Below are 23448 nucleotides of genomic sequence, written 5' to 3'. Positions count from 1 at the left end.
TATTACTTCCTCATGTGTGGATATCACACAGAAGGCAACAATCCGATTGTTACCCTTACAGGATTTGCCATGACCAGCAGCCAGGCTCACTGCACATCAGGCACCAACGCCACTTGGGCAGTGTTTACAGAATGTAAAAGCAGCACAGTGTACAAAAAGGTCAATGACGGAGAAGAGTACCTAATAATTACACCATTCGGTTGTTCAAATCGGCTTAGGGAAATGTAGCGGAAACTTTTGTTTGTGTACAGTCTGGTGTGCTGAATACAATGTCTTTCAGTTGCAATAAGCTTTTGTGATGCCAGAATGGCACGTCTCTGAGGTTTGAGGTTACAGCAATCTTTGAGATGCACATTATTTTGGAAGTTTGGGGTGTGTAGCACAGACTCAGAGCTGGATTCTGTTCTCTTTATTTCATAAAATTCAGGATCAATGAATCTGCGCAAAATTATAACAAACAGGAATTCATCTTGTTGCCAAACCTTATGATGATCAAATCACACTATCTTAGTTCCACCGAAACCCCAGAAGCTCTCAAGAAAAAATAATTGGGAGGAATCCATTAATTTTAAAATGTCAAATTGTTCCCTTAGAGTCAAAAAAAAAATGAAAGCCTCCTGCTTTTCTTTGGCCAGGGGACTAGGGAAGGCATGTCTGATACATCCACTCTGGTCATTTAAATTGTCCAATCCTATAATTTTGGCATGGGATCTATATCCTGAGCAGACCAAGGTTACTCTACACCTCACTCGTACCAACTGAGTGAACATTGCCGCTGTCCACAAACCAGGACTTCGGTGTTTTTAAAGTAACTTCACTGAAGATAACAGGGCCACACTTGAAGCCCAGCTTCTTGTTTAGAACTGTTGTTCGCATGATGAGCAATAAATTCAAGTCGCAATGTCACAGGTCAGAAGAATCACTGCTACAAAGGGTTTTACCAAGCTGCGAGAACTAAAGGGTTAGGAATTCAAAACAGGATAAGAGGCCTACGCAGTGCTGAAGTTTAGGGGAAGGGAAATTCTGAGTACTAAAGCAAAATACTGCGAATGCTGGAAATCCAAAATAAAAACAGAAAATGCTGGAAATACTTAACAGGTTAGGCAGCATCTGTGGAGGGAGAAAAACAGAGTTAATGTTTCAGGTCGATGACCTTTCATCAACAGAAATTGTGCTTGTATTAAAAAAAATATAGCATGCAGATAGGTGACACATTTTGTCACACCTAGCCTTGCTAAGTAATAGGAACTCCTTTTGGCTTCTCCCATTTTACTTGGGGTCACCACAATGCTGGTTGATCACCCTTCTCCACCACCTCTTGTCAGTCACCTATTCCTCTTCCAATCCCGTTGTGTTTCAATCTATCACCATTGCATCTTTCAATCTGGTCTTGGATCTTCCTCTTCTCTTTCTTCCTGGTGGCCCCATCTCCATCACTCACCTCACCACATTTCCTCTCTCTCTGTGCAACAGATGACCAGACCATTTCAATCTCTTCTCGGCTACTTTCTTTGATGTTTCCTCAATCTTCCCTGACCCCCTGATGTGCTGGTTCCTGATTTTGTTCTTCCTTGTTACTCCACACATCCATCTCAGCATTCGCATCTTATCAGTATCCAGTCGCTGTTCCTCTCTCCTTGATGTTGCCCAAGTTTCTGCACTATACATCAAGGGGAGCCTCCCAGTTGTCTTGTAGATTCTTCCTTTCAGTTTCTCCACAACACTCCACTGCACTTCTTTCCAGTTACTCCCACCAGCTTAATTTCCAATTCTATACTTCCATCTTCTACCACCAATGACCCCCCCATGTTTTCTTATTTTAAAAGCAGCTATTAGTCTGAGTTAGGCCTTGGATTATTGGTCATAATTGGGTTGTAGGTTAATGAAAGTGTACACCGGACCATGATGCATTGTTCAAAATGCCTGAAGGAGACTCACATAGAGATGGTTATGCATTTGGAAATTTCACATAACAAAGAAAAGAGGTGTTTCTTGAAGTATTTTGTCATCTGTGTGCTCAGCTTTCTGGTTTATCTATGTCTTGAACTAGATATTGTAAATACTTCTTGTACACTACCCACCTCTGACACCCTGCCTAATCATAAAGATGATGAAAGGTCAGTGACCTGAAACAATAACACTGTTTCTTCTCTCCACAGATGCTGCATGGGTGCCGTCCAGCATTTCTGTTTTTATTATAAAATTAAAGGTTACTAGGCTGAGAAAAAAACATCATCTAACGTACTGCTTATTTTAATCGGGTGACTCTCCTACCTTGCACGGGGCACATCGATGTTTGAAGAAACAACTTTTCTTTTCTGATCTGAAACAACGGCAACAGGGCGCATGTAATCCTTCTCGTGATCCTGACCCCAGCTGATCTTTTTAGTTTCCAGTATTTTCATAGCTTCAATCTTCCTCACTAGGGGTAGCTGCTGCTCCGAAACCTTCTGCTGGCTCTCAGTATGGCTTTGATCATGCAATGGCACAACTGATGATGTGTCTCGGCCATTGCAATTCAGCTGCAGGAACAATGCATAACATCCAATTTATTTAAACTTTCAAATGTTTTGTCCATCTGCAAGATCTATAAAACTCCAGTACAGGATTTACCATACAGGTAAGTTTTTTTTAAAAATATCACAGAATGGTAGAGTTTACGCTATACGATGCCATATAGCGGAGAACTTTCATTCTAAACTTCTTCCTGATATTTGATGTAAAAACAGGAATACAGGATATGCTAACAAAAAAAATAACAAAATAAAGGCCAATCTTCCTCTAGGCTATTTACAGTGCACTCTATCATGGACCCAATCTACTGGTACATCCTAAGGGAAAGGTTCTCTTGGTTCCAGAATATTCATCAATCCCCATATCTCAAACTATTCAATTCTGACCAGCTGTCTTCAATAGACAACATTCCTCACACAGAATAGGGGAACCAAGGAGTCCCAGGGAATATTTACTCATCTCAATTATTAAGAAAATAAACTCAAGTTGTCCAAATGAATGCAAAGATCTAAATTCTTTCCTCACTGAAACAAACAGCTTCAGCACAGGCCGCGAACATCCTCTTGTAAAGGCCATCATTACAGACTCAGTAACATGCATTGACAATGAAAACTGCAGCCATGGCAAGTATTCTGAAATCAAAGATATATCTCCTGTACATATATCCCATTATAATAGATGGGTCTGTGCGCTCTTTTCCTTCAGTTGCATTTCCTATCACATTTCTCTGTTGTTAATTAATTATAGGCAAATTTATTCAAGGGAAGCTTCTCATTGTTGATTGCTGGAAGAAATCTGCATGAGTCAATCGGTTAAAAGAAAGAGGAAGAAAGTCAGTCATTTGAAACGTACAGAGAAACTTCCTCCAACAGTAAATATCGTGTGAACAAGAAGTCAGAAGGGTAGATTTTCCAATCAACAGCAAAGTGGACACAATTAATCAGAAAAGCAACAGACAGTTATAATGCTGAATATCTGTTTAATGCTATGTCCAATTTTATGATCTGATCTCTAAGTATTCCAGGACTCACCAGCCTATTTTCCATCTGATACGTGTAAATTAATCTGGAATAACACTGCCTTGTTCACGCAATTTGGCGGTATGCACAGTTGTGCACTGCAGTTAGTCCACCCATTCATACTGCTAGGATCCATGCTGTTTAGAGAAATGGATTAACAGCCCTATAGAAGATTGGCATTGGCATTTTGAGCCCATTGCTATGCCTTTTTCCCTTAGCTATTTTTTGTGTTTCCAGTCAGGAGCATTTGTGCCATTGTAGTCATGTCCACACTAGTAGCACAGTTGAATCTCAATTTACTTTGTGCTTTTGGGGGAAGGCAGGAAGGGCCATGGAGGGTTGTCAGAAAAGCTGGGCTGTGTCAAAGGCTCTCTGTGCACACCCACAGTACTCATACCCATATCTAAAGGCAGCGATTCACATAACTTGACTTTCAAAGAATCAGATACCCAATAAGGCTGATTCACAAGGGAAGTTGCTATATTGTTAACTTAGGACCGATTTCTTCCACAGAAGGGGGAGGAAGCCTTCCAGAACGAGCTTCTGCAAAGAATGTGAAAGCATGGTGAGAGTGGTCAATGCCGAGAGTGTAGCACATCGTTTAATAACCACTCAGGTGGTCAAGATGAGCGAACGCATCGGCACATTGTATCTCACAGCCACCACACACTGTTCAATGCACCACAGCCTCATCACTCACCCAGCAGCACACCCTGACACTCAGGACTCATCCTTTAACATCCTTACACCTCCGCCCACATACACTGTCCAATCATGCCAGCCATACACCTACCTCTACATGCCTCTGCAAACCTACAGCTATTCATCTGTGACAGGCACATCACTCAACCACAGAATCATTGACATTCTGGCCTCTCTGTTGCAGGAGAAGGTGGCCTATAACAGGAGGGAGGCCACAGGGCTGGCAGGGGATCAGCACACCTGTATCCTCTCGAGGAAATGGTGTGTAGACTTAGCAGGAGCAATGCCACAAAGCGAAGGCCGAAGTAAGTTGCTGCCTTATGTAACATCTCCATTCCTCATCCTGACGGTGCCATGAAATGGAAACTGCAGGTGGAGCGAACGTGGAGCTCCTGAATTCCCTCTCACTCCATTCTTCCCTTACTCCTCCCTCCTCTTAGGCTTTTGTGCTTTCAGGTAGTCAAAATCTGCCAGCTGCTCAGCCTTTGCAGAAGCAAGTGAAAGGGTGAGAGGGGGAAGGCTGCTTTGAAGAAGAATCCCCGTCACTTGACCCAACACTTGCAGCCATCAGCTCCGATACTGGCACAGCATGAACATTAGTTTAGAGCCCATATGAGTCGATATGATGAGTTATGATGGGTACGAGTGGACTGCAGCCAGGACAAGGGGAGATGTCAGCTCATGTAGGAACTCCGTGGAGATTGAGGTCACACACCAGGTCTGCTGCAGGGGACTCAGGCGAGAGGCTTGTTGGCACAGACTGCAGGCGAACGCTGATGAACATGCCCACCAATACACTTAGTGCACTAACAGGCCTCCCGGTTAAGCTCCAGTTACCAGCTAGGAGGATAGAGGAGGCTGGCTCTACTGAGACACAGTGCACTGCACAGAATTTGGAGCCCATCCTTTCCACTGCGGAAGTTGTTGGCACCTCCATGGCAGCACTGCCAGGCTGACCCATGATGGAGTATCTGCTGACAGCTGTCTCGGCTTCCACTGCAGCACAGGCAGAGACCTGTTGATATATCAATGCCGCAGTGGGAGCTCAGACAGAGGTTATGAGATGCCCAGCTGCTGCCATGTCCTCTCTGACTGCTGCCACTGAGGTACAAACAGCTGCCATCATGGATGTGAATCTCAGTGCCCAACAGGGCTTGCAGACTCTCAAAGCTGACCAACAATCTGTTCTCCAGCAGATGATAGGAGTGCTGAGGTGCCACCCCTCTGGAGGGGGCAAAGGCTGCATGGTGCACAAACTTGCTGTCCCCGCTCAGGGTGACAAGAGCTCTCACTACTGCCATACCACCAGTCCCCTCACTGTTGCCTGTCAGCCAGCCCACCCAGACTGCTGCTGCCGCCCAAGCCAAGGCGGTGCAGTCCAAAACTATCTGCTTGGGTCATTCTGCAAGGCCATCTGCAGTCTTCCCGACTGAAAATTGGCAGCCTCCTAGCAATCAGGTGGCAGCCACTGGAGTAGCGCGGTGTAGGAGCACTCGGACTGGCAAAGGCACAGGTAAGGCAGGCACTAAGGGAATAAACAATGGTGATTAGTTCTGGGGATCTTTTTTGTATTATTGACGTGTCGCTGAATAAAGTTGTTGAGTGAAGATCTTTGGTGTTGGCCAAGGGAACTTTGTGATGTTGAGTCTGATACGGACGAATGGTGGGCCCATGTTGGGGTTAGCGAAATACATTTCAATTGAAGTAAAGCCTCACTATGAGGTCCCTCTTGCTCCATCCAGTTGCAGTGGTGGATGTAGTCGCTCTTTCTTGTCTTCTCCTCCCTCTGAAGTAGCCTCCAGCTCCCAGTGGGTTATGGCTGGGCATTCTTAATTGCCTGTGAGCAGTCGATGGTGCCCTGCATCATTGGGAAAGTCTGCTATACTGGCAAACTCAGATGCTCTTTTATCCTGGTCTTCTCTGCTCGGAGAGGGGAGAACAAAGTCCCCTCTCCTCCTGTAGAATGCCTCTGTCACCTCCCTGATGCTTCAATGCACAGCAAACTGTAACACATTACTGATGTCACCAGTTCCCACCTGGAAAGGTCCTGTCATGTGGAATGTAAGGGTGACAGTAATCTTTAGAGCCACTGCGAGGGCCATCCTCCCATTTTCAGGTTCAACATCAGTGTGTAGGAACATAAAAACATCAGAAATAGGGGCAGGAGTAGGCCATTTGGCCCAAATGAGGTGGCACAACTTCGTCACTACCTCCTTTGTGAAGCATAGCCCCCTGAGGCACTCCTCCTGGCTTACAGCAACATAACAGTGGTGTTCCCAGGGGACCCTCTTCAGGGGGGCCTTCGAAGGAAAGCCCTACTTCTCCTCCCTCCTCTAGAGTTTCCCCTTTCTGCCTCCTCCTCTGCCTGTCCTGCTCATGCTGCAGAGGCAACACTGCATACCTAGGCAAGACAATGTTATTTTCTCAAATAAAAACAGAAAATGCTGGAAATAATTGGCAGGTCTGGCAATGTCTGTGGAGAGTTAATATTTCAGGCCTAATTATACATAACTTCATCTAGGCAATAGGATATGTTCTGTGTGCAGTGGGAACTCCACCAGCAGATGGCTATGGGGTGATGGTGTGGAGAGAGTGCCAGGCAAGGAAACTGGTTGGCACCGTGCATGGAACGATGTCTTAGGCAGGGGGTGGGGGGAGAGATGGCAGAGCCAGAGGTTACGAGGAGAGGGAGCAAGCAGCAGGAGCCTCAAGGAATGAGCTGCAGCGAGGTAGGAGCAAGAGCCACGAATAGAGCAGCCCAAAGCCTCAGTCAGTGTCTGAAGAACCGGTGAGTGGAGTTGGAGCAGGCATATGGCTGCTGGAGATCAAGGCAGACTGTCTGGACAGCACGGAACTCCCGGAGTCTGAGGAGACCCAAAGTGAGGAAGCTGCCCTTCATGATCTGGATGGCAAAATAATCTGGCCCACACAGTTGAGGGGAATTAGCAATGAGAATGCCGCTAACTGTCACTTCTGCTGGACACAAGGCTTCACTGCTCCCACTCCTCTGCAAGGAACTCTGCTATCCAGCTGATTAGAGACCCGGAGTTGAGCTCTTGATGGCTTCCTGCTGAGTCTGGAGCATTGGGCCACGGTCGTCCATTGTAAATAGATCCTTTCTATGAGTTAAGCTATTCCATGAATGTACATGAAGTTTTGATACAGGCGACCCTGTTTTAAAAGTTTCGCTCAGTCTGTGTTCTTGGATCTCGTGTTGGGAGCCCAAGGTAAGAAAGAATAAAGCTTACCTTTTAAAAGCGGAGATTGGGCCTCTGAGTTTGGGAATTACAGTTCCCGACGGGCCTCAACATTCTCCGTGCTTTGCCAGCCCTGGAAATGCTGCACATGCGCAGATCATTCCTTTTTCTGATCCTTGGTTCTGCACATTTGCCAGCCGGAGATAGGCCACACATGTGCAGCTGGGGCATGTTCACATCTTCAGGCCGGTAGACAGCCCTGTGCACATGCATAGTTTGTTCTTTTTCATTTTTTATATTTAAAGCCAGCTGTACGCTTGCGCAGAAGAAAACAAGAGAAAGTGAAACAGCGTGAAATGGGGGAGGTCAGGTGACCCAGAAGAGAACACCATTCTGTAAAAGGTGTCAGAAGAAGCTGGACACGAGCAGGTCTCAAAGAAAAGGAGGAAGTTCCAAAAACCTTTTTTAGGAAAGAGGTTCCAGAAAGACAGTTGAGCCAAAGAACAAGGACAGGGATTGGAAACAAGTCCTGTTCAGTGGAATTGAAAGTCAAGGGTAGAAGCAAAAGCTTCAAGTTAAAAAAAAAGAGAGAGCTGCAGGGAGCAGACTTAGAACAAAGTGGGCTTGCGAGACGCCAGAAGATCTGAGGAGCCAGCCAAAGGTCGGTGACTCCTTACTGCAGGCTTTCGGAGCAGTGGTGTTCTGCTTGGCAAGGCTGAGTATCTGAGTGGGTGTGGAAGGCGAAGCTTGAATCCACGTTATGATGCAGGAGAGAGGAACATCGGAAAGAGAGATCGTAACCCTGGAGGCGGATCCTTAATAAGATTTATGGAGAAAATGTTATTTGGGAGAAAATTCCAAGGCGAGTTCTTCGAGAGTGGAGATTGGAAACCCTTGTGAGAAGGACAGAGTTTTCGTGAGACCAGTTGGTTCACGGTGCAATGAGTGTCAGTTGGAGGTTGATGAGAAATCCATAGCATCTACTTTGGGTAGTATCTGCCGCTTGATCTTGTAGTGTGGTGTGTCCGAGCAACAAGTAAAGCAAAGCAGGAATGTAACATTTGTGCTCTGAGAAGTCTCTCACTCTACCACCCACAAACCGCTGCTGTTTTTGGTTGGTCATAACCTCACAGCAGTACACGCTATGATTATGGATAAAGTAATTTTCATGTGCACAATATTAAAAAGTTAAAATATTTAGATTTAAAAGAGTTGATTTGTTGCTTTTTCAGCATGCACAAGGACACAAGAATCATGTCAAACATTTGTATACGTTTGCCCTCAACCGTGTCCGGCCCATGTCCCGCGCATCCGCCCTCACGCCTTCTCCTCCCTCCCAGAAACATAATAGGGTCCCCCTTGTCCTCACTTATCACCCCACCAGCCTCCGCATTCAAAGGATCATCCTCCGCCATTTCCGCCAACTCCAGCATGATGCCACCACCAAACACATCTTCCCTTCACCCCTCCGGCAGCAGTCCGTAGGGATCGTTCCCTCCGGGATACTCTGGTCCACTCCTCCATCACCCCCTACTCCTCAACCCCCATCTATGGCACCTCCCCATGCCCACGCAAGAGATGCAACATCTGCCCCTTCACTTCCTCTCTCCTCACTATCCAAGGGCCCAAACACTCCTTTCAAGTGAAGCAACATTTCACTTGCATTTCCCCTTACTTAGTCTACTGCATTCGTTGCTCCCAGTGCGGTCTCCTCTACATTGGAGACACCAAACGTAAACTGGGCGACCACTTTGCAGAACACCTGCGGTCTGTCCGCAAGAAAGACCCAAACCTCCCTGTCGCTTGCCATTTTAACACTCCACCCTGCTCTCTTGCCCACATGTCTGTCCTTGGCTTGCTGCATTGTTCCAGTGAAGCCCAACGCAAACTGGAAGAACAGCACCTCACCTTCCGACTAGGCACTTTACAGCCTTCCGGACAGAATATTGAATTCAACAACTTTAGATCTTCAACTCCCTCCTCCATCCCCACCCCCTTTCCGTTTCTTCCCACTCCCTTTTGTTTTTTCCAATAATTTATATAGATTTTTCTTTTCCTACCTATTTCCATTATTTTTAAATCTATACCTTTAATGCCCTGTTAGTCTTTCCACCCCCACTAGAGCTGTTACCTTGAGTGTCCTGCCATCCATTCTTAATTAGCACATTCGTTTAGATAATATCACCACCTTCAACACCTCTTTGTTCCTTTGTCTGTGACATCTTTTGATTATCTGCTCCTATCACTGATTGCTTGTCCCTACAACCACCCCGCCCCCCCCCAACTTCTCTCCCCTCAACCCCCCACCTTAAACCAGCTTATATTTCACCCCTCTCCTAATATCACTCAGTTCTGTTGAAGGGTCATGAGGACTCGAAACGTCAACTCTTCTCTTCTCCACCGATGCTGCCAGACCTGCTGAGTTTTTCCAGGTAATTCTGTTCTTGTTTTGGATTTCCAGCTACCGCAGTTTTTTGTTTTTATATTTATATTTGTATACATCACTTTGGAAGCATAACTCCCTATAAAAATAGTGAAGTGGCAGGCTACTCCACCACAAATTAACATACTATTTTCTTCCCCACTTATTATACATTTTCATTGGTAAAGTGTTGGTAACAGGATAACAATACTAACAACAGACATGAAAGGGCTGGATTTTCCTACGGTTTTCAGGACCCCAACGTCTGGTCCAATTGGGGGGTCCCAAGCCCGCACCTGATGGCAGCGAGGGCAGCGGTGTGATCTTCCAGGAGGTGCCCTCCCAACTGGTTGCCTCTGTGTTTGCTGTCCAAGCTCCCAAAGCTGCAGATCCAATGAGCTCCGGAGCCTTGGAATTCCACCGGGAAAGATGTACGCAAATAAGGCAGATCGGGGACCGCAAGGGCACCTCTCACTGTCCAACACAGAAGGGTTGTACTGAAGATTGTCGAGGCTGTAAGGGACATCAGGACAGAGGGGAAGCCCCTCCGCAGGCCTATTCATCAATGGGGCACCAGCCTTATATCCCTGGAGCTGCATCATTGGGGCATGGAGTTGGCAGCCTCAGCACACAGAAGACATCAGTAAAATACCAGGGCTGGCTCAACATGGGCCGCAAGTGGGTCCTTAATTGTACCAATTGGCTGCCCACCTCCATGGAGCGGGCAGCCGACCCAGTTTCCAGTCTGCTCCTGGAAAAGTGACCCAGAGGCAGAAATGTGTCAGGAAGCTGTTCTACATTAGCTCCCTGATATCTTTGCAGAACCCCACACCCCTAGTCTCCACGGGACTGGGAAAATCCAATCCAAAGTGTTGAGTTTGAAGATATGTAGATTCTCTGCATAGCAGCAACCGAATGTTAAATATTGCAATATGCACTTATGCTAGATTCCTGTACTTCATGAAAAGCAAACAGCTTATTAGGTTCAAAAACTGAGACCTTATGGTATTGTGACATTACTTAAGCTTATTTTACTTCAATTCTTCAGCAAGAGATAATTAGCCCTGTTTAGTCAGTGCAGTCCTGCGGATTATGACAGAGCAATTTGTTCATTTCACAAGATCACCAAATAAACACAGATCATGGAGGTCATTCTTTCCTCATCTACCCTGAAAAAAAATTACATTTTTCATCATGCCATCATGAACACAAGAGATAGGTGCCATATGACCCATTGAGCCTGCTCCACCATTCAATATGATCATGATCTATCTTGGGCTTCAACTCCCCTTTCCCGCCTGCTCCCCCTATCCATTGATTCTTTGAGAGGCCAAAAATCTGTCTATGTCAGCCTCATATTATTCAATGATGGCACATCCAAACCCTCTGGGGTAGGGAATTCCAAAGATTCACAACCCTTTGAATGAAGAAATTTCTCATCTCCATCCTAAATGATTGGCCACTCATCCTGATACTGTGCCCCCTTGTTCTAGGTTCCCCAGTGAAGGGCAACAACGTCTCAGTATTCACCCTCTTAAGCCCCTTCAGAGTCCTGAACGTCTCAATGAGATCACCTCTCATTCAGACTCAATTCACTCAATCTTTCATCATTGAACAACCTCTCATCCCTGGAACCAATCTAGTGAACGTTCACTGTAGTGTAAATATATTCTTTCCTAAACATGGAAACCAAAATTGTACACGATATTCCAGATGTGGCCACCGAAACTCCATACAATTGTAGCGAGACTTCCTTATTCTTGTCCTCCAATCCCCTTGTAATAAAGGCAAACTTGCCACTTGCTTTCCTAATTGCTTGCTTTACTTGCATGCACTTTTTGTGTTCCTTGTATAAGTACATCCAACTCTCTCTGAATATCAACATTTATAAGTTTCACGCCTTTTAAAAAATATTCTGCTTTTCTTTTATTACAACCAAAGTGAATAACTCCACACCTCATCTGCCACCTTGTGGCCCACTCACTTAGCCTGTCTATATCTCTTCGCAGCCTCTGTGTCCTCCCACAGCTTACTTTTTCACCTAGCTTTGTATCATCAGCAAACTTGTATTACATTACTCTCTGTCTCTTCATCTGAGCCATTAATATAGATTGTAAGTAGCTGAAGCCCCAGCACTGATTCTTGCAGCACTCCACTAGTCACAGCCTGTCAACTTGAAAATGATTCCCCATTTATCCCTACTCTCTGTTTCCTGTCTGTTAACAGATGCTCAATCCATGCTAATATACCACCCTCAACTTCCTGAGCCTTTATCTTGTGTAATAACCTTTTGTGTGGCACCTTATCAAATGCCTTTTAGAAATTCAAATATGCTACATCCACTGGTTCCCCTTTGTCTACCCTATCAGTTGCAACCTCAAAAAACTTTAATAAATTTGTCAAACAGGATTTGCCCTTCCATAAAACAATATTGACTTGCTCTATTCATACTATGCTTTTTGAAGTGCATTGTTAAGACTTCCTGAATAACATATTCCAGCATTTTCCCAATGACTGATATCAGGCAGGCTAACTGGCCCGTAGTTCCTGCTTTCTCCTTCCCTCGTTTCTTGGACAGCAGGGTTACATTTGCTAACTTCCAGTTTTCTCGGACTGTTCTAAAATCTACTGAATTATGGAAAATCATAGCTGGTGCATCCACTATCTCTGCAGCTATCTCGTTTAGAACTCTAGGATGTAAGCCATCAGAGCCTGGGAATTTGCTGGATTCTAGTCCCTTGAATTTCTGCGATATTAATAATTAGTTATTTCCTCACTCGATTAGCCCCTAGGTTGCCCTCTATTTCCGGTATGTAAATTGTGGCTTGTAACTACCAGTGAAATGGCAATTGAGTCGGATTGCCACTCCACTCATAATTACTTACCTTGAAATCCAGCCCGACCTTCTGACTCAGTCTGGGCAAGATCTGTGTAGTGCAGCAGGTTGCCGAGGCCTACAGTCAGGGCAGCTCAGTCAAAGATAAGTAAGCCACGCCCCCTTTTTTACCGCACTAACTGCCATAAACCAGGTAAGTTTAATGGTCCAGCCACTTTGACAAGTCAGAGAGAAGGTAAGTGTATAAGGCAAGTGGATAGAATCTGATGAGGGGAGTGTGGGGTCAGGTCAGACCAAGCCTGAGGGGGTCAGGCCGGGCCTTTGGAGGGGGGATGGGGGGGAGTCGGGTCGGATCGGGTCTGTTGGCGGGGTGGTGGATGGTGGATCGGGTCAGGGAGTGAGTCTGGGGTAGGGTTCAAATGAAGGGTCTAGGGGGGGGTGGTGATTTAATGGGGTTTGGGGAGAATCCCATTGGTGGTTGGGGTGGATCAGTGCTATAGTTACCCAGAAGCTAGGAGTAGTTTTATCCCTAGTTGGTTCCATAACATATTGCTCCAGGAAACTGTCACAAAAGTATTCTACAAACTCATCTTCCAGACCACCTTAGCAAATTTGATTGGTCCAGTCTATGGTGAAGTTTACAGTCCCCCACAACTATTATATTGCATTTGTTACAACTTCCAATAATTCCTTGTTTGATGTTCTGTCCAACGGTATAACTACTGTTAGGAGCCTATGAACTACTCCTACTGTTTTCTGATCCTTGCTATTCCTAATCTCCATCCATACAGATTATAATTCCTGAGTTTGAGCCAAGATCTTTTCTCACTAATGTCCTTATATCATGTTTTATTGTCAGGGCCACCTCTTCTCCTTCTCATTCCCCTTGTCTTTTCAAAATGCCGTGGACTCTGGAATATCTATTTTCCAACCGTGATCACCTGTAACCATCTATCTGTAAAGGTGATTAGATCTATTTCATCACCAGTTCATCTATCTTATTGTGGATGTTCCGCACATTCAGAGGAAATGACTTCAAGTTTTTTTTTTAAACAACCATTCCCTGAATGGACCTTGCTTTCTGATGCATTATTATCATTAAACTCACTGTCCCTTCCTGTCCCACTCAGTTGTCTTTACCCACATTGTTGTACTTTTCTAACGCCTAAACCTTTATCTCTGGATTTCCAAAATCTCCTTTAACCCAAGCCCTCATCTCTCTCTATTAAATTAAAGTCATTTTTACCTATTCTGACCACATTTGCTGGTGCACTCTTATGTTTGTATGCTCTGTCCCTTCCTGTCGCAACTCTGGTTACAATTACCCATATCATTACCTTGAAATGTTGCCTTGTCCTTTCCTTTTAACATTCCATATCTCTGCTCACATGAACCCTCCCCACTACTTAGTTCAAAGCCCTCTCTGTAGCCCAAGATATACGACTCACCAGGAAACTGGCCCCAACATGGTTCAGATGAAGACAATCCCAATGGTACAGCTCCCTCTTTCCCCAGTACTGGAGCCAGTGCCCATTTTCCCCACATCAATCTTTGAACCATGCATTAACTCTCTGATATTAGTTACCCTATGCCAATTTGCTTGTGCTTCAGGTAGTAATCCAGAGATTATCATCTTTGTGGTTCTGCTTTTTAATTTAGTCCCTAGCTGCTCATACTCCTTCAGCAGAACCTCTTTCCTAGTTCTACCTATGTTGTTGGTGCCCACGTGGACTACAACAACTGGATCCTTCCCCTCCCACTCCAAGTTCCTCTCCAGCTCCGAGGAGATGTCCTTAACTTTGGCACCAGTCAGGCAATAAAGCCTTCGGGATTATGTTCTCGGCTGCAGAGAACATATCTATCCCCTAATTATACTGTCCCCAACTACAACTATATTCCTTTTTACTCCCCCCACTTGAATGGCTCCCTGCACCATGGCGCTGTGGTCAGTTCACTCATCCACCCTAAAGTCCCTGCTCTTGTCTGTACAAGCTGCAAGAACCTCAAAGCAGCTGGACGGTTGCAGGGCTGAGGCTCCTCCATTGCTACCTTCTGGATTCGCATACTTGCTTCACTCACAGTCACACCCTCCCATCCCCCACCACGGACCAAATACGAAGTACCTAGTCTAAGGGGTGTGGCTGCCTCTTGGAACAAAGTGTCCAGGTAACTTTCCCTCTCCTTGATGCATCGCAATGTCTGCAGCTCAGCCTCCACCCCATGAACTCGAGCTGAAATTCTTCGAGCTGCAGACACTTACTGCAGATGTGTTTGCCATGGATCACACTGCTGTCCATCAGTGCCCACATGCTACAGCTGCAACACATCTACTGCCCTGCCACCTTTCTTGTGTTTTATTCAACTAATTATGTTTCAGGTTTAGAAATATCACTCCACTTTTATCTGTAGTGATGTTAAGTAGTTTAACAAGTTAAGCTATAAATTTACTCCAATACTTACATCTCCCCAATACCGGTTTAAACTATGCCCTGTTTAGAAGGATAAAATCTTAAAATTCACCAAGCATTCACCTACCTACTCACTTAATTGCTTTTGAACACTCAACAGCTACTGGAGGCTGAAAGAAAGGTATGAAAAGCAGCATCTCCTTCCCTCTCCGCACTGAATTCAAACTGTATCTTGAATAAATTTATGGATTTCCCCCCACTACCATAAAAAGATCATTCCAAATTTTGAACAAACTATATGATGAATTTCTTCCTTATGATTACCCTAAATTGTTTATTTTACCAGCTTCAGTCTGTGCCCCTCGTTCTTATATCTTGACTTAGCTTGAAGAAACGCTCTGGATTTGCCTGATCTTGCACATTCCCTCACAGGCACCTCCTGCCAAGGCTGACAGAGCCCCACATTTTCCCTGTCGATTAATTAATCAATGCCAGGGATCAGTCTCCTACTCGGTTGATATTGATGACCAAAACTGAGCACAATACACAATCCAACTTGTGTACGGTACAGTTTTAGTCTTAAATCTTCCTTCACAATGTAATTCAACATTTTATTTGCTTTGTTTATTGTTACTTGAAAGTGATTTGACATGAGATGCCAACACTTCTATCAAACCCAGATTCTTTGCAATTTCACTTAAGATATTTCTATATTATCTATGCTGTATATATGGCATCAGTTTTGTCTTCTAAAGTAGAGCAATTGTCTGTAGTAAACTTCAGCTGGCAACATTCTATCCATTTGCTGATTTTATCTAACTCCATCTGTAGTTCCCAACTGCACCCTTCAGTGTAACTGATCTGCCCTACAACAAATTTATCATCTGCAGACAGCAGTCTGGCTGTAAGGACTGTCACTGTAAGCAGTGTCAGAAGAAGTTTAATGACCTCAAACAACTGGTGAATGCATTTTCACATGGTATCTCCTACTCACTGTACCACCAACCTCTCCTATTGCTCAATATAGCACATCCCCATCTCACCCAGCAGCACTCCCTAGGCTCAGGACTGAAGCCTAACATTCACACACTCTACCTAACCCTCACACCTTCCAATGATGTCAGCCTGATACCCACTTCTCACTGCCTCCACGTACCTCAAGCTATTTAGCTATGGCAGGCATGCCAAACACAGTGCTACACAATCACCGACATTCTGCTCTCTCTCTCTCTTACAGGATAAGGTGGCACAAAATAGATGGGAGCAGCAGAGAACCTGCAGGGGCCAGGCAAGCTTTCATCTCCTGAACCCAACCTTGCAGGTGGTTCTCCACACCTCGGGGCTGTCTGTGACACGACCCAGAGGATCTGAGGGATCAGGATGATGGCATGTTCCTGCCTTACTCCCATTCCCAAGTGCCACCTCATCCTCACCCTGCCATCGGGCATGAAGTACATGCTACAGGTGCTGTGACCATGGACCTCTTACTTTACACCCAGCTCCTTAACTCCAACACCCCTCTTCTAATTTTATGCTTTCAGATACCCAGGAGAGAGAGCTGCGCCACTCAGATGTCACTCGATCTGACACTACCAGACACCAGCTCAGACACTGGCACTGCGTGAACCTTACAGCTGGAATCAGCATGTGGTGGTGAGTCAGTGGGCACGAGGTGGCTGCAGTCAGGACAGGGGGAGAGGATAAAAACAGAACATTCTGGAAATATTTAGCAAGTCAGGCAGCAACTCTGGAAAGAAAAACAGAGGTTGGGGCAGAATTTTCATCGTCCCCGACACTGGTACCAATGGCGGACCCAGAAGCGTGCGGTACGTTTGCTCGCGGTGGAAGAGGCTGACTGACTGTGATTACACGGTGGCCAGCAGATAAACGCAGTGGAGGCGCAGGGCCCGGCCAGCTCTGTGTTGGGATACAGGAAGTCACCGACCCTATCATCAGCTGATGGGGTCAAAGGTCCGGGTGCCATTTTTAAGCTGCGCCCGAACATGCCTGCAGTGCCTACAAGGCTGCAGCTTCGGTGTCGCAGAAGCAGATGGGAATCCAGCTCCTGAACACAGCTCCAGACTTGGCCTTCCTCTCTGTCACTGAACCCCAGGATCATCGGCCAGAACTCCAGCCTCATCAGTGTTTGCCCTGATCTGCCTCGAGTAGGAAAAGTCCATCTGGCACATGACTCAGACCCGATAAAGAGGCCCCACGGTTCAGCGATGCCTCCCTACAGGTTCTCCTCGAGAATGTCCAAGGACGGCAAGAGGTGCTCTTCCCCACCAATGGTATTAGGAGACCCTCCTACCTGATCAGGGATGCTTGGACGGAGATTACAGCAGGGGTTAGCAGCCATGGAGTCCAAGGTCCACCTGGGTCCAATGTAGAAAGTCAAGTCTCCTCCTTGGCACCAGGGTGAGTAGAAAGGTGACATTACAGCAATGTGCTTGTTGCCCTCATGAAAGCCAATGTGTCCCAGTGAGGGGAGGGTGCAGGCGGGTGGGTAGATGAAGTGTAAGGCACAGCAGCAGACATATCATGAGGCCTGGATGCATGTGGGTGTGAAGTTGCAGGCATCATAGTACAAGTGCCATGATAGTGGGAGTGTGATCAGATTACCTGGGGACCCATTAGCTGTCAGAGGGATGCATGCCAGTAAGAGGGTTACTTGTCCATTCTCCCCTTCTGTCTTCAGGAGAAAATGGCACATTACATCAGAGAACGGGCCAAGGCAGGTGGAGGAGTGCCCGACATTACGACACTCAAACCTGAAGAGGAGGTGGTAATGGAACTGGATGGAGAACAGGGTGGCCAGTCAATCACAAACAGTGAAGCTGGAGTGCACAGAGAAGAGAGCGAGGGGGCCTCAAGTTTGATGTCGACCACTGGGCAGAAGGGAGATGCATGTCACAGAGGGATGAGAAGAGGGATTGTGTTCTCCAATGCAGGTCTTCACATTCCGGAGGGACGGCCTGCTCCAATGTCCATGACCCTTCAGTCCACCTCTGAGCAGGAAGGCATCGAAGCCTCAGAGGGTGCACCCTCACATCTTTCCCCCACACCCTCCAGCAGCGCAGATACTGTCACCTCGGCATTGCGGTTAGTATCGGGGTCACAATCTGGTGAGCACATCACAGACACATCAGAGTAACTGATAGAGGTTGTGACAGGCGAGGCCTAGAATGTCAGAGGACTGTTGGAGCCCAGACACATGCTGAGCCCCAGGCTGATGACGGGCCTCTGGTCGCAGCCAAATGAAACCTACTGGAGATGCAGCGACAGACAAGGTACATCTGGCAGAGCTGCCAGAGGCATTGTGTAGACATGAACATACAATGGACAAGTCTATCCAGGCAATGAGTTCTGCCATAACTCAGGTGGGCGAGAGCTCGGCTTCCTCCATGGAGAGGCTGGCGACCACTGTGGAGAGTCAGGTTCAGCAGACAAATCAATGCCTGCTAGATATGCATTCGGGCCTGCACACCCTCACTGTGGCCATGGGCTGTATACAGCAGTGACCAGGTAAGAGAGGGATGAGGCATCTGGACATCCGTCCAGGTGCCCTTCCTTCTCTGGTAATCTGGGAGCAGCCATTGCACAATGGGAGGGAGGAGGAATCCCAGTCTGCCTCTTCTGGGGATTCCTCTCAGGGCGCAGAGGGTAAGCAGCTGCCCCTGGCCAGTGACCCCAGTGCCGCCATTAGCCGAGGCCAAGGAGGATGCACCTACACCAGTGCAGGAGCCCCTCAGCATGCCAGGGCCCTCCAGGCCTCGGACAACCAGAGGAGGCCCAAAACATCTCAAGCAACAGGGCATCAACATTCTGCTTCTGCCTCAGCTGATGTCAGGGTCACACCACTTCGTAGCGATCCTAAGCGTAAAGTAAAGAGCATGTAGGCATATGAGGGTGGCACAGGTATTCAAATATTACATTGCAGTCTTTTATTGTGTGATTAAATAGTCTCATTTACTTCATTTAGGTGCGGTGGATGGCCTCCTTGTTGTGACCTGGTCAGCAGTGCAATCGTTTGCAGAAGAAGAAGCATGTATAGGTGAAGATGGAGTATGGACATTGCTGTGATTGGGATGACAAGGTGGAGCAGCTCGTTGGTGGGCAGGCAGTGGTGGACGTAAGGCCTAAAGTCGATGGCTTCTCAAAGGCATCATGCCTGCTGGAATCAGTGGACAATGCATGGACTCACAGGCCTCCCTCGTGCATTCCTCTATCGCCCTGGCATCTGGTGCTAGAGTCCTAACATGCAGGCCTGGCTGACCTGGTCCATTCTCCCCCAACCTATTCATTGGAGGAGGAATATGGCTCCTCTATATCCGTGGTTGCCAAAGCCTCTCCGCGCTCTATTGTGCAAGGTTGTGCAACACACAGACTATAATCTTGCAGACCCTCTGAGGCACATATTAGAGATCCACCACAGCAGTCCAGGCTGTAGAACCTCATTCTTAGCAATCCAATGGTCTGTTCAATCGTCACCCTTGTGGAACCATGAGATTTATTGTAGCATTCCTCGGTTGAAGTTCAAGGGTTCCTGACCGGTGTCATTGACCAGGTCTCAAGGGGATAGCCCCCGTCACCCAGATTCCATCCCTGCAGACGTGGGGGGAGGGGGATGACGACGACGACTGCTGATGTAGAAGTTTAATGTCGCAGTGATTTTAAAACCACTGGCTTATTTCCCAGTGCAAGGAGCCAAAGGCTGTCCTGCACTAGAGCACACAGGTCATTGACTGCCTCCCTGGACATGCTCAGCTGTCGTCGACATTGACTCTGTGATATCCGCAGGTAGTTCAGGCGAGATCAGTAGACTCTGAGGCGCACCATTGATCGGTGTCTGACTGGCACCTGGTTGACTCCCACCTGACCGTCCTCAGCATCTGTCACAGATTGTGGCCATTGTTGACCTTCTGGCCACTGTTCAGCCAGACCCAGCTCCATCCTTCCTCTGCCTCGTTCCTCCTCCGTCTAAGGCTCCACAGCGTGGACGAGGCCCATTTTGCCTCTAGAGATTCAGCAGAGGTCAGTTCCTTGGCAAGGGCGTGTCCTCCAATGGTGAGCTGGCCTTCCACAAAAACCTTGCGCCTGTGAACAAACGGCCTCTTCCACAGCCGCCATACTCCATGACCCCAGGCTTACCCTTGTCTTGCCCGAGCTCACCCTTGAACTCCACTTAACAACCCTCGACCACCCCCGCGAAGCTTCTCAGCCTCCTTGCCCCTATTCCAACAAAATCTCCGAGTGGTGGCAAGCAGTTCCAACTAGCTCACCTTCCACCTCGAGGACTGCTTCGTCTGCTCACCACCATCTTTAGCCAGCCAGGAAACTGAAGGCCCATGATTCCCATGAGCTGCCAACCTAATTGCGAAGTTGTGGTTTAATGGGCATTCATTACATGCAAAGCGATTAAAATTACTTCCTGCCGCATGCCGTCGGTATTACCATCCCACTTCCTCCCAGCAGCAAGGATAATTAGGCGCTTTCCTTCTTGACATCGAATCGGGTGGGGTGTTCAACACTCTTTCCCACCCCCTCTACACCCCCCACACCCATCTTGCCTCATTCCCCGCTCCCTTTGCCAGCAATTAAACTCCTTTCAACATTTCAGGCCCATGAGTTACACGAGGTCACGCACAAGTTCTGCTACACAGGACTCAGATGAAGACTGACATACAGGCATACAGGAGAACCCTAACAAGGATGCACACGGGGGTGCTTGGTGCATAGGCAGGCCAGGCCATCCTCCCAACACAATGGAGAAGTCGGTCTCAACACATTCCAGCAGGCATGATGTCTCCGAGAAGCCATTAGCTTTAGGCCTTACATTCACCGAACAGCAACTCACCTGATAGGGCAGGTGGGGCTTCTGCTAAATTTAATTCAGGCTTGATTTAAATATATTAATGAAGTGTCCTGCCTCTCCATGATGAGATACTCACAAGCCATGAAATATGTCACTGTGAAAATGGAAATGAAATGTGCACACACAGTGGTTTGGGCTGTCTTCCCCATTTCTTTCAAATTTTAACCTCCCCCCTCCCCACCGCACCCAACCCAAACCCCCTCTCCATCCCCAAGCATACACTGATGGCCAAAAAATTTGAAATAATTTTCACTAAAATCACCTTAATAAAATTTATTCATCTGCAAGGAATATACAGTCCATCAGAATTTCTATTCTTTTGTTTCCTGTTTATAAAAGAATGAATATTGGTTCACTTATTAGCATGTGTTCATGCACCAATTGCAGTCCAGGAAACAAGGCATTCCTTTCTAATTAATAAATAAATAAATGTGTTGGGTAGGAGCCATGCGTATGTTGCTGTAGCTGGCACAGCCTGTCCATACAAGGGACAGCTGCCTAGCAAGGCAGCAGGTGGCTCACCTAATTTTATTTTCTCTTCAACTGAGGAGTTCTTTTAAAAATGTCATTTTAGTTTGGAAGAACTTTAGTAGAGTTGTAATGTTAGCAACACCATGTTGATCAATAGCTTAAGTGCGTGTGGGTAGTACGTAGATGGAAACATAGGAACAGGAGTAGGCCAATTAACCTCTCAAGCCTGTCTGACCATTCAATGAGATCAGAGCTGATCTGCGACCCGACTCTGTACCCGCCTTAACCAAAGGTATCAAGGAATATGGGCCAAACAAAAATCTATCAATCTCAGTTTTAAAATTACTAATCGATCTGGTATCAGTTGTCATTTGTGCAAGAAAATTCCAAACTTCTACACTGATGAAGTGACTCCTAATCTTACTTTTGAAAAGTCTGGCTCTCATCTAAATTACCATCCATCATAGTATAAAAATAAATTAATTACATCTCTTATGTGAGCACAAATGGCACATTGTTACCGTCAAAAGCAGCCTGCTGGAAATCCACCATGGTGAGTCATTTTACTGGAAAGGCATTGCACAGCTAACTAACAAATCCAGCTCATGATGCTGGTCCACGATCAGCCAGCGTCCTGCCCTTCTGCATTCTAATATTCTTACTCCAATGCAATCTCAAAGCTCTATACTGCCAAGTGGCTCTAGTGATTCACTCGTGTCCCTCAGCAGACTTGATACTCCATGTGCCTGTACCTCAGGTCATATCCCACTAGAGACTGGTTGAGCGGGGAGTCATAGAAGTAAGGCAAAGAAGACAAAGACCTTTTCAAAATCTTTAGAAGTGTATTTATGTTTGTAGGAGTAGCCAGTCAGCAAGTTAGTATTCAGGATCTTGTGAAAAGCTGATGAGTATCCCTTTGTGGTCAAATAAAATGATTGCAGCTAGTCAGAATATGCAAAATCAAGCGGTGTATGAAATTTTCACAAGTCTATCTGGGTGGGGGGAGCTGGTGGGTGGCTTTAACAACAACTTTCAACAGTCTATAGCGTTAACAAAAGCAATGAAACTATCTAACATAGCTGTTGATTTTAAATAAGCTCCTTAGTCCTGATTTTAAAGAGCTCAAAAGGGGTCCTTGTATTTTGTAATAAAAACAAAATACTGTGCTGCTATAAACCTGAAAATAAAACTAAAATGACTTTTCTGAAGGGTCATATTCGACTCAAAACACTAACCCTGTTTCTCTCTCCACAGATGCTGCTAGGTCTACTTTGTGTTTTTATTCATTTTATTGCACAGTAAACAGTGCTTTGAAAATTGTGCTACTGAAAGGACAGCGCGGTGTGCTTGTACTTAACAACCTAATCAGATGCTGCAAAATGGGTGGGCTGCTTGCAAGTCAACAATACAGGCACTGTAGAAAACGCACATCTTTTAAATGCTCTGTATGCTTGTTATTATACAAGATTATAGCATCAATCTTCTAATCAGAGATTAAACTCTTCTGGATAATTCCAGGATTTAAAAAAAATTAATTTAATTATTTCTTTCTGCAAAATGTCTTCCTCAACTGAGAGGACAGGGTGAAGGTTCTAGACATAAAATTAAAACAAACATGGAGAAAAAATAGCAAGAGCAAAAACATTATGAGACAAAGAATTTTTTTTTTGGAATCATTCATAAGATCTGGGCTCGCTGACCTGGCCTGGACATTGTCCAGGTCTTGCTGCATTTGGACATGGACTGCTTCAGTATCTGAGGAGTCGCGAATGGTGCTGATCATTGTGTAATCATCAGCGAACATCCATACTTCTGACCTTATCACAGAAAGAAGGTCATTGGTGAAGCAGCTGAAGATGGTCGGGCCTAGGACACTACGCTGAGGAACTCCTGCAGTGATATCCTGGAACTGAGATGATTGACCTCCAACAACTACAACCATCTTCCTTTGTGCTAGCTATGACTCCAACCAGCAGAGAGTTTTCCCCTCGTTTCCAATTGGCT

At 46.2% G+C, this 23448-nt stretch overlaps 1 protein-coding gene across 1 annotated transcript in view; it reads right to left on the bottom strand.

Moving 5' to 3' along the window:
* Nucleotides 1–23448, bottom strand: part of znf704 (zinc finger protein 704) — a 268334-nt gene that overhangs the window by 233464 nt on the left and 11422 nt on the right. The window contains exon 2 of the mRNA XM_078540255.1: nt 2275–2522. Within this exon, the coding sequence (XP_078396381.1) occupies nt 2275–2522 (248 nt within the window). The remainder of the gene's footprint in view (nt 1–2274; nt 2523–23448) is intronic.

This window comes from Cetorhinus maximus, chromosome 4 (genome assembly GCF_964194155.1).
Source record: "Cetorhinus maximus chromosome 4, sCetMax3.hap1.1, whole genome shotgun sequence".
In the NCBI taxonomy this organism is placed as follows: domain Eukaryota; kingdom Metazoa; phylum Chordata; class Chondrichthyes; order Lamniformes; family Cetorhinidae; genus Cetorhinus; species Cetorhinus maximus.
The sequence above is the reverse complement of the archived record's forward strand: the minus strand, read 5'-3'. Positions and strand labels throughout refer to the sequence as shown.